Below are 13,682 nucleotides of genomic sequence, written 5' to 3'. Positions count from 1 at the left end.
TGGTGACACACACTTTTAATATATAATATATATATTTAACATGGTCTCACTGTGTATCTCTGGCTGGCTTGGAACTTACTATATAGACCAGGCTGGCCTCAAACTCAAGAGATCCACCTGCATCTAGCTCCTCAGTGCAGTGATTAAAGGTGTGCACTACCATACCTGGCTGATGGATTATATTTTCATGCATGGATAAATGTCATTCAAAATGTGAATTGGGATATATTAGACAAGTACTATTTTTCACTTCAACATCTGGTTTAATTTCAATTTCACAGAACTGATTTTCCTCAAGGATTCACATGCTGCTTCTGAAAGATACTTTCCAAAGAGAGATTCACAAATTCAGTGTTTCTTTTTTCTTTTTTGGTTTTTTGAGACAGGGTTTCTCTGTGTAGTTTTGGTGTCTGTCCTGAATCTCACTCTATAGACCAGGCTGGCCTCAGACTCATAAAGATCCTCTTGGCTCTGCCCCCATGAGTGCTGGGATTAAAGGCATGCGCCACCACCGCCCAGCAAATTCAATGTTTCTTATAGAATGATCAAAGTGTGGGCATAGCATGATGCCTTAAAAATGATAGTGAGGGGCTGGAGAGATGCTCATCAGTTAAGAGCACTTGCTGCTCTTACAGAGGACACAGGTTTGGTTTCCAGCTCCTACATGTGGCTCACAACCACCTGTAACTCCAGCTCCACGAGATCCAAAGTCCTTTCTCACTTCCACAGGCACCAGGCATACATGTGGTACATAGACATGCATGCAGGCAAAACATTCACACACACACACACACACACACACACACACACACACACGTAATAGTGAAGAGGTGCATCTCATTTGAATATAAGCTTCGTGTGTGTGTGTGTGTGTGTGTGTGTGTGTGTGTGTGTGTGTGTGTATGTGTGTGTGTATACTAAGTAACCAAATGAAGTGGTTCATTTATAGTCACAGAGTCACTAGTAGTGTTATGGACTTTATTTTTAAATGGGACTAAATAATTAATAAAGCTTATTTTACTTTTGTAGACACATATTTGGAGGCATTTGTAATGAAATGTTGTTCATGGTTATTGAATTCTTGTTCAGTTTCTACTTGTTTTTTATTTAAGAAAGGGGACATTCTCCATATAATCGAAAAAAAGCCTGATGGTTGGTGGCTGGCTAAGGATGCTGAAGGAAATGAGGGTCTCATTCCCAGGACCTACTTGGAGGTTAGTCCTGTCATTTATGCCTTTCCTGCTACAGAGTATTTCCATTTTGATGGTAATAAGGCATGGAGCTGTACTTCTCACTTGTTAGCAAGTGGGGGGTTTGAGATAGAGAATTAGCTTTAATTTTGAAGACACTGTAAGTATGGGAAGTGCTGTGCATTAACCACCCGCCTCCTGGGACATGCATGTGAGCTCTGGAACACTCCCTTCTTAAAGATGCTGTGGGGTTAGTGCTGTTTTCAAGTACCATCCACCTTAGTTTGAGACAGGGTCTCTCACTGGGTTGCCAAGTAGGCCACCAAGTCTGGGGGATCTGCCTGGCTCAGCCTCCCCAGTGCCTGCCCAGTGATCATTCTTGCAGTCAGAAATTCTTTGAGCACTGAGATGCAGAGTTGGAGACCAAGCAGCTGCTGCGGTGATAACCCACACAGCCGTTTTTGGACTTGACTTATCTCACCAATCTGCCACCCGCTGAGAGTGTTTTCTTGTATGTTGGACAGTGCTGGCTGTGGCCATCAAAAGCAATCTCATTATTGTTTTGTTTGCATTTATTATACTCCTGGTTTCCAACTTATATAATTCCTCACTGAATGGAACAGCTGTTCTTAATGAAGATGTTAACATTCAGACATTTGTGCTTGATATTTTCGGTCACTTCCAGCTGTGTGTATTTTTGTTAGGTAAATCGGTCAGTGTTCTCACTATGATTTTTGGTTTTATATTTGATATTACTTCTGAAAAGGGCTTTCTTATTCCAAGGTTATCTTCTTCCAGCACTTTTACAGATTCTTTTAATTTTTAATTTAAATTCCATCTAACATAAACAGATATGTGATTTATTTTGGTTAAACTTGTCTCCTTTTTTTTGTTCCTCTTGGACATGATCTAGCTGTGGAGCCCAGGCTAGCCTAGAACTCATGATCCTCCTGACTCAGGTTCCCAAGTTTTGGAATTACCATGCCTCTCCATCTTTTTCAAATAGTGAAACTAGCAAACATTTGTTAAAAGATTTCCCCATCACATACAAATATTCTCATCTGTGACAGACCTTCCTTGAAATATGGTATTTTTGTTGATTGGTTTTGGACTGACGTGCAAATATTTTCCAGCCCTGCACTAAGAAAGACGAGCAAGAGTCAAGTGAAGAAGGCAGCAAGGAGGGCAGTGAGGAGGACGTGGAGGTGGTGGATGAAACTGCGGATGGAGCCCAAGTGAGGCAGAGGTAACGAGGTGGGAGGGGGCATCAGCGCAGCTTAACGAGACGTGCGTGCATGCGTATGTGCATGTGTGTGTGTGTGTGTGTGTGTGTGTGTGTGTGTGTGTGTATGTGTACAACCTTGGATGTTGCTCCTCAGGAGCCATGCACCTTGCTTTTGGATGCTGGGTCTCTGGGAACCTGGGACTTGCTAACTGGGCTAGGCTGCGTGGACGGTGAGCCCCAGGCACCTTCCTGTCTCCACCTCCCCAGCTCTGAGATTACAAGTGCATGTGCTCGGCTTTCTATGTCGGCTCTAGGGGCTTGAACTCAGGTCTTCACACTTGCATGGCAAGCATTTTACCAAGTAAACCATCTCCAGCCCCAGAAACTTTGGGCTTTATTTTTATTATCATAAATAATTCAACACTTGCTTGAAATGCAGACACTTGTTGCTGCTTCTTTAATTTTGTAATGATTTTTAGAGCATTTAGTCGTAGCCTGGCTTCCTCCGAGAAGATGACTGTTGAGTTGTCAGTACTGATTGATGATTACATGCTTTGTTCTCTGACTGCCCAGTTGGAATAGGCATAACTGGTCTGTGCACTGACCTTGCTCCTTTGTCTCCCTAGAACGGATTCCCACTGGAGTGCTGTTCGAAAAGCTCTCTCAGAGGTTGGTATTTCCTGTCTCGTGTTTTGTGTCTAATAATATTGATGTAATTGACAAGTGAGCTACACTTGCTCTGTTACCTAGTAGTTCAGACTGAGTTCAGAGCATGGAGGTGCAAGGTGGTCAGAGCATAAGGCGTCTCTTCTTCCTTAGTGGGCCTGTGATCCAAATAGCATTTCTCATTAGGTCCTTCTAGAGAAATAGAGAGTCTCGTCTGTGATGGGATTTGAGAGCTTGGAATTATCCTGTGTTCCTACATGAAATCTCTATCATTTTGGGAAAACTGATACTAAATTTCAGCTACTTGAGAAACATAAAAAAGACATTAGAGTAAGAAATTATTCATAATTCCATCACCCAGATACTATGTAACATGGTGAGAATCCTTCCTCTGAATCCTGTAAACCATCCCCATTAGCAATGTGGCGAGTCACCTTCCTGACCCTTCACCCCCTCCCTTAACTACAAGGACATGCTTGTGAGTGGGTCAGCAGGTGTTCACACACAAAGCATCCGTTGACCCTGAAGTACGTGTCAGGGCAGCGGTAACCGTTTGTGGAGTGGCATGTGCTGTGGGACTTGACAGGAGCGGACATTTTGGTGCAGGATGCTCTTGAAGCAGCTGCCGTAGAACCCAGGGCTCTGTACTCTAGTCAGTATGGGGGTCAGAGTCCTTAAGAGACCAGGGTTCGTGATGAGTGTCCCCCTCTAGGAAGTGGGGGTTACACTGCGGTATTCCTTACCTCAAAGTCTGTGTTTTGTATTTTCCTCCTTTGGGTTATGGCTGCAATGGTGTTGAAGTGTCACAGAGAGAAGGAGAGGAATGGAAACAAGACTATTTCATTCTCCTCTCTTCAGCAGATAAACACTGTTGATATGTTAGCCACAATGGGAGCTATTCCTGCGGGGTTCCGGCCTTCCATGCTCTCCCAGCTGCTGGATGAAGGTAACATGAGGCTCTCAGCCTCTCTGCCCTTGCAGTTAAAGCAGGCAAAGCTGAAGGGTAATTTTTCTGTCGTCGTCAAAACAAGTTGAAGATGCTAAATCTACCCCCCCCCGTGTGTGTGTGTGTGTGTGTGTGTGTGTGTGTGTGTGTGTGTGTATGTGTAAATGTGCTGAGGCCGTGCATCTTTCTAAACTGTTCCCTACTGTATTTTTTGAGGCAAGGTCCCTCACTCAGTTTGCTTAAACTTGCTGGCCAGCAAGCTCCAGAAAGCCCTCCTCCATCTCTGCCCTCCAGCACAGGGACCACAGATGTGTATCGCGACACTACACCTGGTCCCTGCCTGGGTTCTGAGGGCTAGAATGAGGTCCTCAAGCTCACACGTGTAGGTGGATTTTTCTATCCCTTCTACCAGCTCCCAAATCATGACATGAAGACTTCTTATTAATTATAAAATCCCAGCTCATAGTTTAGGCTTGTTTCTAACTAGTTCTTATAAGTTAAATTAACCCATTTCTATTCATCTACATGTTGCCATGTGACTCATGGCTTTTACCTCTTTTCTTTCATGTCTGTTCCCTTTAGTTGGCTGGCAACTCTGCCCTTCTTCCCAGCATCCTCTCTGCCCCGAAAATCCTGCCTAGCTATGGGCCATTCAGCTTTTTATTAAACCAATCCAAGTGACAAATCTTCACAGTGTACAAAGAGATTATTCTACAACACACATGGCAAGGGCTTTACTTACTGAGCTGTCTCCCCAGCCCTGGATTTCACCCTCTTGAGTGTCCATCCCTTCCTTGTCCTCCCTGTGGCACTGAGGATGGCCAGGCTGTGTGCGTTGCTCTGGGTTCCAGCCCCTTTCCTTATTTCACAAACACAATTTCTACTGTGTGGTTTGAAAGAAAATGGCCCCCAAAGGGAAAGGCACTATTAGGAGGTGTGGCTTTGTTGGAGGAAGTGTGTCACTGTGGAGGTGGGCTTTGAGGTCTCATAGGCTCAAGCCACGCCCAGTAAGACAGACCACTTCCTGTTGCCTGCTATAGGAACCCTGACTAAGACACTTGCCTTTCTCTATATCTTTAGCCAACCTTTCCCAGTCTTCCCCCTGTTGGTACATGTCCAATCAGTATTAGCAGGACACCCAATCCTGCAGCCTTTAAGACCAACCCCAAAGCCCCATCCCATTAAGCCCTTCTTTGTAGCAAGACTTTTCCAGAGCATTCTCTCCACCTGTTGTTTGTTTCCTTGTTCATTTTGGGCTTTCCCAGTGCTTGAGAACATCTGTCTGTCTGTAAGCTGTTATAAAGAAGAACCATGGTAACAGGCGTCACCTGTGTACCTGAGCTGGTCAGTTCTCCTTGGAAGGACTTCTTGAGGTTACCTCTGATGGAATGGCTCTTTCCCATGTCCTTTCCATCCTTCCTCAAGATGCCTACCATGGTTGTGTTAGTTTCCCCTGCACCCTTGACACTACTTGAATATAGCCAGACTTTCTTTTTGGTTGCCAGCCCCAAATAACAACTTGGAGATTTCTTATTAATTATGAAAGTTTGGCCTTTAGCTTAGGCTTGTCTCAACTAGCTCTTTAATTTAAATTAACCCATTTATATTAATCTATGTTCTGTCACGTGGCGTTACCTCTCTTTCATCTTGCACCTCCTGTTTCCTCTCTGTCTGGCTGGTGACTCCACCAGAAGTCCCGCCTAACCTCTTTCTGCCTTGGCCTTTCAGCTCTTTATTAAACCAATCAGAAGGCGCGTTGGCAAAGACACATCTTCACAGTATAAACAAATATTCTGCAACATTTGAGCACCTTAAAACTCATGCATCAGCATCGTGTGTCAGACCCCTCCGCAGCTGTAAGCTAATGAGGGCAGGACACATCTCTCGGGTTCACTGTTCTGTTTCTGGCTTTTAACGTAACACTTGGCACAAAACTATTTCTTGAGTGAGTAGTGATTTCTGTAGTAAACAGTCCAGTTGTAGGCCTACGATCCCAGCCTGTGGGAGGCAGAAGGAAGAGAACCAGAAATTCAAAGTCATCCTTGGCTACATAGAGAGTTAGAGACCAGACTGGTATTTATAAAAGGAGACATTGTCTCAAAAAATTAATTAAAAAAAATGAAAACTAATTATGTAATATTTTCCTCAAGTCTCTAAAACATGATTACAAATTTCTTATATTTTACACAAACATTTGAATGAATCATCCTTATCATGAGGCATGCTTTTTGTGTAAAAAATCTTTAGAACTCTCAGAGCTGCCTTTAGGTGATCTTTATATATTTATATCTTTAAGTTTTACGCCCTGTTTTAATATATAAATGTATATTGGTACATCTGCCTTGGAAATTGAATTCTTAGTGAGTACATGGCTTTTCAGAAACTTTTTGCTAAGTTGTCCTGTAACATTATGGATTTGGGATTTTGACTTCCATTCTCTTTGTAAGAAAATAAAGGGGATGTTGTTTTAGCAGGGAACCAGTTTCGAGCAAGCTACTTCTTACAGCCAGATCTCACGACATCACAGCTGGCCTTCAGAGATCTACTGTGGGATGCTAAGGCAGGCACGGTAGGTGTGCTTTCTGTTGATCACATGGGAGTGCCAGCATCTGTCCTATGACAAGGATGTAAATAGCATGTAACGTGGAAACTGACAAATCCATTGCAGAGAATACACTCTGTGTTTCCGAAAGATACTTTATAATTTGAACTTTGTACCTCAGCTTCATCTTCCTCTCTTTTCTGCTGTTCTTCTCTCATTACAAAAGAAGTAATCTAAGTTTATATCTTTTTAAAATAAATTTATTTATTTATTTTACATCCCTGCTGGTTTCCCGTCCCTCCTCTCCTCCCAGTCCCTACCCGAACACCTCCCCTCTGTCCCCATTCTCCAATCCACTCCTCCTCTATTTCTGTTCAAGAAAGGGCAGGTCTCCCCTTGGTATCAACAAAACATGGCATATCAAGTTGCAGTAAGACTAAGCACCTCCCCATGTATTAAGGCTGGGCAGGGTGACCCAGTATGAGGAGTAGGGTGCCAAAGGCCTGTAAAAGAGTTGGAGACGACAGCCCCTGCTCCCACTGTTAGGAGTCCCACAAGAGGACCAAGCCACACATCTGTAACATATATGCAGAGGGCCTAGGTCAGTCCCATGCAGGCTCCCTGGTTGTTGGTTCAATCTCTGTGAGCCTCTATGAGCCCAGGTTAATTGATTCTGTGAGTTTTCTTGTGGTGTCCTTGACCTCTCTGGCTCCTACAATCCTTTCTCCCCTCTTCTGCAGGATTCCCTGAGGTCCGCCTAATGTTTAGCTGTGGTCTGCATCTGTTTCCATCAGTTGCTGGGTGAAGCCTCCCTGATGACAGTTGAGCCAGGCACCAGTCTGGTCACAGGAGATGGCCAGTTCAGGCTACTTATCTGCTATTGCTAGGAGTCTAAGCCGGGGTCCTCCCCATAGACCCCTGGGAGATTCCCCTGCACCAGGCTTCTTCTTCTGGACCCGAAATGCCCCCCAGAACTCCCCTTCAGCACTCTCCTCCTCTGTGCCCCCAACCTGATCACTCATGTCCCCATCCCCCATCCACCCTCAATCCACTCATTAAATATCTTCTATTTTTCCTTTCCATGGAGATCAGGGTGTCCCCCCATGAACCTTCTTGTTATCTAGTCTCTGGTCTATGGATTGTAGCATAGTTATTCTTTATTTTACAGCTAATATCTACTTATGAGTGAGTACACACCATGTTTGTCTTTCTGGGTCTGGTTTGCCTCACTCAGGATGATTTTTTCTAGTTCCATCCATTTGCCTGCAAATTTCCTGGTGTCCTCATTTTTAACAGCTGACTAATACTCCATTGTGTAAATGTGCCATATTTTCTTTCTCCATTCCTTGGTTGAGGGACATCTAGGTTGTTTTCAGGTTCTGACTGTTATAAATAAAGCTGCTATGAACATAGTTAAACAAGTGTCCTTGTGGTATGATTGATCATCCTTTGGGTATATGCCCAAGAGTAGTATTGCTGGGTCTTGTGGTAGATCTAAGTTTATATCTTAATTTATATCTTAATCTCTTTTTTTTTTTGAGACACATTCTCACCATGTAGCTCTGGCTGTTCTGTCTTTTTTTTCTGAAAAATGAAATTTTATATAATTTTTTATGTGCATAGGTGTTTTGACTTTATGTATGTATGTCTGTGTACCACATGTGTGCCTGGTGCCTGCAGAGGCCCGAAGTGGAAATTGGGTCCCCTGGAACTGGAGTAACAGATTTTCATGAACCATTCTGTGGGTGCTGGGAATCTAACCCAGGTGTCTGGAAGATCAGCTGGTGCTCTTAACCACTGAACCATCTCTCCATCACTCTCTCTATCTTAATCATTCTTTACCTCAATTTTTTCATATATAAAAAGGGAGTGGTTAATAATAATAATAATAACAATAATTCTTTCAACACAGCATTATCATGGGAATTGAATGATAAAGAACAATGCTAGGCATGTAAGAACTCAATAAATATTAGTGTTAAGAGTTTGGTGAAGTATCTGTTGTGTGATTTTACTGGGGAGATATTTCTGTTCACCCCAGATAAAGAGGGCCATGACAGACCAAAGAAATAATTCTGTGGAGTCCAGTGTGAACCAGTCAGTCTCTGGGGTCACTTACAGGAGCATGGGTGACTTGTGTAGCTGTGTCACTGAAAAGCCACACCCAGCATGGGTGACGACTTAACAAAAGCTCCATTGGGTGGTGTTGCCCCCCCCACCAACCTACAACTCATAGGCAACTACGCCAACAAGCCTCCCCCAACCCAGCAATTGTTTAGTTTTTATAACCTCAGAGAGGGGTTGTCCTAAGCAGAGTTTCTATTGCTGTGATGAAACACCATGAACAGAAGCAACTCGGGGAGGAAAGGGTGTATTTCTTCTTACAACTCTCAGATCACACCCCGGCACTGAGGGAAGTCAGGGCAGGAACTCAGGGCAGGAACTCGGGGCAGGAACTGAAGTAGGTGCTCGGAAGACTGCTGCTTCCTGGCTTGCTCCTCGTGGTCTGCTTTCTTCTACCAACTGCCCTGGGGCGGCACCGTCCAGAATTGGAGCGGGCACACTCCTTCCCAGCTATTTCTCTTCATTGTTTTTCTCTTTCCTTCCCTGGAGCCTAAAAGGAAGAATCGAAGCACCATGTGATCAGGATTTAGGAGGAGTGGTACAGAATAAATATTAGGGCTTTTTGTCAAATCCTAACAAATCCAAACAAAGGAGGACTGAGCTGAGTGACACTAATGCCATGTCCTGGTGCTACGCTGTAGTAACTGTCCATGCTCACACACATTATAGGAATGCCTGGAGACTAGAGTACACTGATTCCGTAGTCGAATCATTTATTTTCCCTGTGAGTTCTGCATGTCCTTTTTGTTAAAGTTTGTAAGTAATTGAGAAAAAAATACAACTTTGAAATACAGCTGTATGAAATTTTTTTTTTGTTTTTATTTTATATAAGGAAGATTTTCTAGTCATTTTACATATCAGCCACGGATTCCCCTGTCCTCCCTCCTCTGACCCCCGAGCCCTCCCCCGCACTCCACCCCCCATTCCCACCTCCTCCAAGGCAAGGTCTCCCTAGAGGAGTCAGCCCAGCCTGGTACATTCAGTTGAGGCTGTGGTGCATGAGCCGGCTTTTTGGAACCTAGGGCCTATGCTGAGACACTTTGCTCAGCCTTGGTGCAGGGAGGAGGAGGCAATGACTGTTTTATTTTAAGTGTACTTCACTGAAAATTGTGTATATGTTTGTGTAACATTCTTGGGTTTTTTAAGTCTCTATATATTTTCTTTTTATTCCTTCACTTGCTTGTTTTTAAAACAGGGTCTCATGTAGCCCAGGCTGGCCTTGAACTCCCAATCTTTCTCTTTCACCTCCTAAGTGCAGAGATTTCCAGAGTGAATTGCTACACTCAGCTTTGTGTTTATTTTCTTAAGCTGTATTTATAAAAGATGTTTTGTAAAATGGATTTTATTATAAATAATAAATAATATTAATAAATTTTGTGCTTTAATTTTCCTTTCAGATTATGTCAAGGCCAAGTCTTATTTCTTTGATTCTGACCCTCTGGAGCTGTAAAATGATCCCTCTCCCAGGAACAAGCATACAGGTTCTCAGCAGACATGTGCGCCTCTGTCTGTTTGATGGTAATAAGGTAAGAACTAAGTCCCTGGGAGCTAAGTCAGGTCACCCCGGGATAAGAAGAAAGGATTTTATTAGTACCATGTATTTTATACACACACACACACACACACACACACATAGTATATACACATTAAGCAGTTACTACCCCCCCATTATATATTCACATATCTGTATGCACCCACACTGGTTCTGATTAGGTAATTTAACTCCTGGTTCTTTGAGTTGTTGAGTGTGATATTGGTACATCACAGACAATATATCTGAGCTAATATCTCTAAGGTACTAATGCTTACCTCCCACTGTTATACTCAGTTCAGGTGTTAACTATAGTACTACATTTTTGATAAATATGTACAGTGGGGTAACCAACACTAAGGAAACAAAGCATTGTCATGTCTATACAAAGCTTCCTGCTCTTTTCCTCCCTGATTCTAGAGACTATTTTTCACCCAGTACCAAAGAAAGTCTGCATGGTTCTTTTTAAAACAAATATATCTTTTATGAGAAAATTCTTAGCACCTAGATAGAGATTTGTAGCTTTAACTGCAAACACTGGCAAGAGTGAAGACTCCAAGCCAGTGGTCCAAGCTACCACCTTATCCTAGACACCGAGGAGTAGAAGAGTGAGTCCAGCCCCTGGGGGAAGACCCGTGCAGAATGGGCGTGGCACATTCCATAGACGGAGGTCGCAGGCTGAGTGAAAGGGCAGGGAAGGTGAGCTGAGCAGCCACACTGGGCTCTCTCTGTTCCCTGGCTGAGGTCAGTGTGACCAGCTGTCTGGAGCTCGGCGGGAGGCCACATCTAGAGGCACTCTATTACCACCATACTCCCTGCATGGTAAGGTGCACTCCCAGCAGTGAGCCGATGAACCCTGCCCTCCTTCCGTTTCTGTATTCGGTTATTTTGTCCCAGCAGTAAGAAACGTACCTGCTATGAACAGCAGTAGCAGAAAGATAAGTAGAGAAATCCTGCAGTATTTGGGGGTCAGGACAGCCAGCTGGCATTGTCAAGTGAACAAAATTCGGAGCCAGCTCACTTCCGATGAAGCAGCTCCACCATTTGCTGGCAGGAGACCTTGATCAAATGATGTGACCTTGCTCCCACCATCCTCAGGGGCTATGTGAGGACTGAAGCACTTAGTTAGGACTGTCCTCTGGAGCACAGGAGTGCTGCGGAGCTGGGCCTGCGAGGGGTGATGCTTACAGCGGAGAAGGAGGGCACTGCAGAGGTAGACGAGGAGGCAGGAGTCCACCACATGTGTGGACTAGATGGGGGCGGGGCAGAGTGTTAACAGGCAGGAGGTCTTAGACTTGCACATGCGATGGATGAGGTCATCCTTCATTTGAACTTGGACTGTATAGTAGTGATCCTCATTTCCACACTTGTGTACAAAACCCCTGCCAGTAGGTGTCACTGGTGACCACTGGTGACCCAAAGGAGAAGAAATGCCTTTTATTTTGTTTGTTTGTTTGTTTGCTTGTTTTGGAGACGGTCCCAGATACACACTCCCAGTCTGGCCTCTCAGAAGAACTAGGAGCCTGGCTTTGTTTGTGTGTGTGTGTGTGTGTGTGTGTGTGTGTGTGTGTGTGTGTGTGTGTTTGGGACAGCGTCCTCCCCAAGCTAGGCTGGAATACATCCTCTTGCTTCTGCTGGGATTGAAGATGTACACCGCTATAACATGCTTCTGTTTGAAGTCTGATTTTTTTTTTTTACTAATACATCAAAATAATAAAACATACACCAAAAGCATAGACATTAACTCACGAAGCTGATTTATAACAGATTTCATGTTACAGGTGTGTCTAGTAGAAATGCATATCCTCACACTGTTGACTTGAATTCTTCCACAATAAATCTGCCAAAACTGTTAATACCAAGCAAGGGCATGGCCCTGGGAGAGACAGCCTCCCCACATGCCGGACTCTCTGAGCAGTTCACTAAAGGGCCCAAGGCAGCAGGCAGAACTGGAGGCGGGGCCCCGGCTTTCAGCTGGCTACTTCATCTCTACTGATTTTCTTGTTGGTAGAAATGGAGCTCAGGACCTTACATGTGCTAAACACGCGCTCTGCACTGGGCTCCCCACCCTCAGCCGTGTGCTTGGTTTTTGCTTCCTTCTAATCTTTTGTTCTTCCGTTTTCTTTGTCCTATATACGGGGGGTGGGGGGGGGGTGGCGTGGAGAGAGAGAGAGGTCACACATGGGTGCTGTCCAGTGCAGCTGTGGTATGGGTGTCTCAAAGGCTCCTACAGTGCGGTTTCCAATGAGAAAATCTCGTTTCAGGTTCTGAGCAACATCCATACGGTCCGAGCGGTCTGGCAGCCTAAAAAGCCCAAAACGTGGACCTTTTCTCCCCAGGTAAGTCATCTGCTGAGTGGGTTTCTTCACCTGTGGAGTGTATGATCCAGCCCGAGGCTCCCCAAGTGTGGTGATGGAGCATGCGGTGCAGAGGGTCAAGTGGAAATCTTGATTGTTCTCTGACGATATGGGCAAAGATCCCTGGGGCCCCTGAATCACTGAAGCTGGGGCTTCTGGGAGTCACCCCTCTCAGTTTAAGGAAATGTCCCTTGATGGAGCAGAAAGCAAGAACATAAGATTAGGATTGGGATAATTTTCAAGAATGAAATCTCCCAACTGCGCTAATGGCTCTTGTATTTCCCTCAGATAAAAATCAGAGCCAGCACCTCGGGGTCTGGTGCCTTACACCCAGATCCTGTCAGGCTGGGGTGAGGGTAGGGCTTCGAGCCACTGAGTCAGTTCACACAGACGCCAGTGAGTCAATGATTTCTTCTTGTTCTTTTTACAGTATTATTTGTGGTTTACTTTTTTCCTACCTCCAAGGACTCATTATTTTAGCATTCGCTGCCCTCCCACAACTGACTCCATTGTTCCACGGCCATCTAGAAGCCCTTCATTTCCCTTCCTCTTACTGCGTCAGGTCTGAACACAAGGGTCAGGGAGAGGACACAGGCAGTGCTGGAGGCCCAGCCACCTCTCTTGATGTGGCATGCGTCCTTGTCTGTGGCACAACTCCTCAAAGCCCTTGGTTCCCCTCACCCCCTCCAGGGAGCACTGCTGGTCCCTTGGCTCAGACCTTCACGGTTGCTGCCTGTCGCTTGCATGTGCAGTGTTAGGGTCGGGTTTTCTGTTTTCCCAGGGTGTGTGTGAGGAGGAGGGAGGAGGGAGGAGGGAGGAGGGAGCTTCTTGAATGCTCTAGTCACGTGGGAGTTTGCATGTGCATACACACACATCTGTGACTAGCTAAAATATCCACTGCTGGTGGACACTGGCCGTGGACAGGCCACGGGCACTGTGGTCTTTAGTCCTTGGCTGTCTGTGAGTTGGGTGCCGTGTACCATTCAGGTAGAGCACAGTGCTCATGAGGCTCCAAGGATGTTGGAAGCGTGGTGGTGAGAGAAGAGGAGGGTTCGTTCCTTAGGCCCAAGGAAGATTTTGAACAGGGGAAAGTAAACCTTG

General features: G+C 45.0%; 1 protein-coding gene across 4 annotated transcripts in view; it reads left to right on the top strand.

The window, feature by feature from the left end:
* Positions 1–13,682, top strand: part of Nphp1 (nephrocystin 1) — a 50,245-nt gene that overhangs the window by 14,850 nt on the left and 21,713 nt on the right. The window contains exons 6-12 of one of the 4 annotated variants that reach the window (XM_028893389.2): positions 1,113–1,214; positions 2,324–2,436; positions 3,042–3,084; positions 3,940–4,027; positions 6,499–6,596; positions 10,091–10,219; positions 12,489–12,563. In XM_028893389.2, coding sequence (XP_028749222.1) covers positions 1,113–1,214; positions 2,324–2,436; positions 3,042–3,084; positions 3,940–4,027; positions 6,499–6,596; positions 10,091–10,219; positions 12,489–12,563 — 648 coding nt within the window. The remainder of the gene's footprint in view (positions 1–1,112; positions 1,215–2,323; positions 2,437–3,041; positions 3,085–3,939; positions 4,028–6,498; positions 6,597–10,090; positions 10,220–12,488; positions 12,564–13,682) is intronic. The other 3 variants (XM_028893392.2, XM_028893391.2, XM_028893390.2) reach the window with 3 other exon arrangements.

The sequence above is a fragment of the Peromyscus leucopus genome, chromosome 4 (genome assembly GCF_004664715.2).
Source record: "Peromyscus leucopus breed LL Stock chromosome 4, UCI_PerLeu_2.1, whole genome shotgun sequence".
In the NCBI taxonomy this organism is placed as follows: domain Eukaryota; kingdom Metazoa; phylum Chordata; class Mammalia; order Rodentia; family Cricetidae; genus Peromyscus; species Peromyscus leucopus.
The sequence above is the reverse complement of the archived record's forward strand: the minus strand, read 5'-3'. Positions and strand labels throughout refer to the sequence as shown.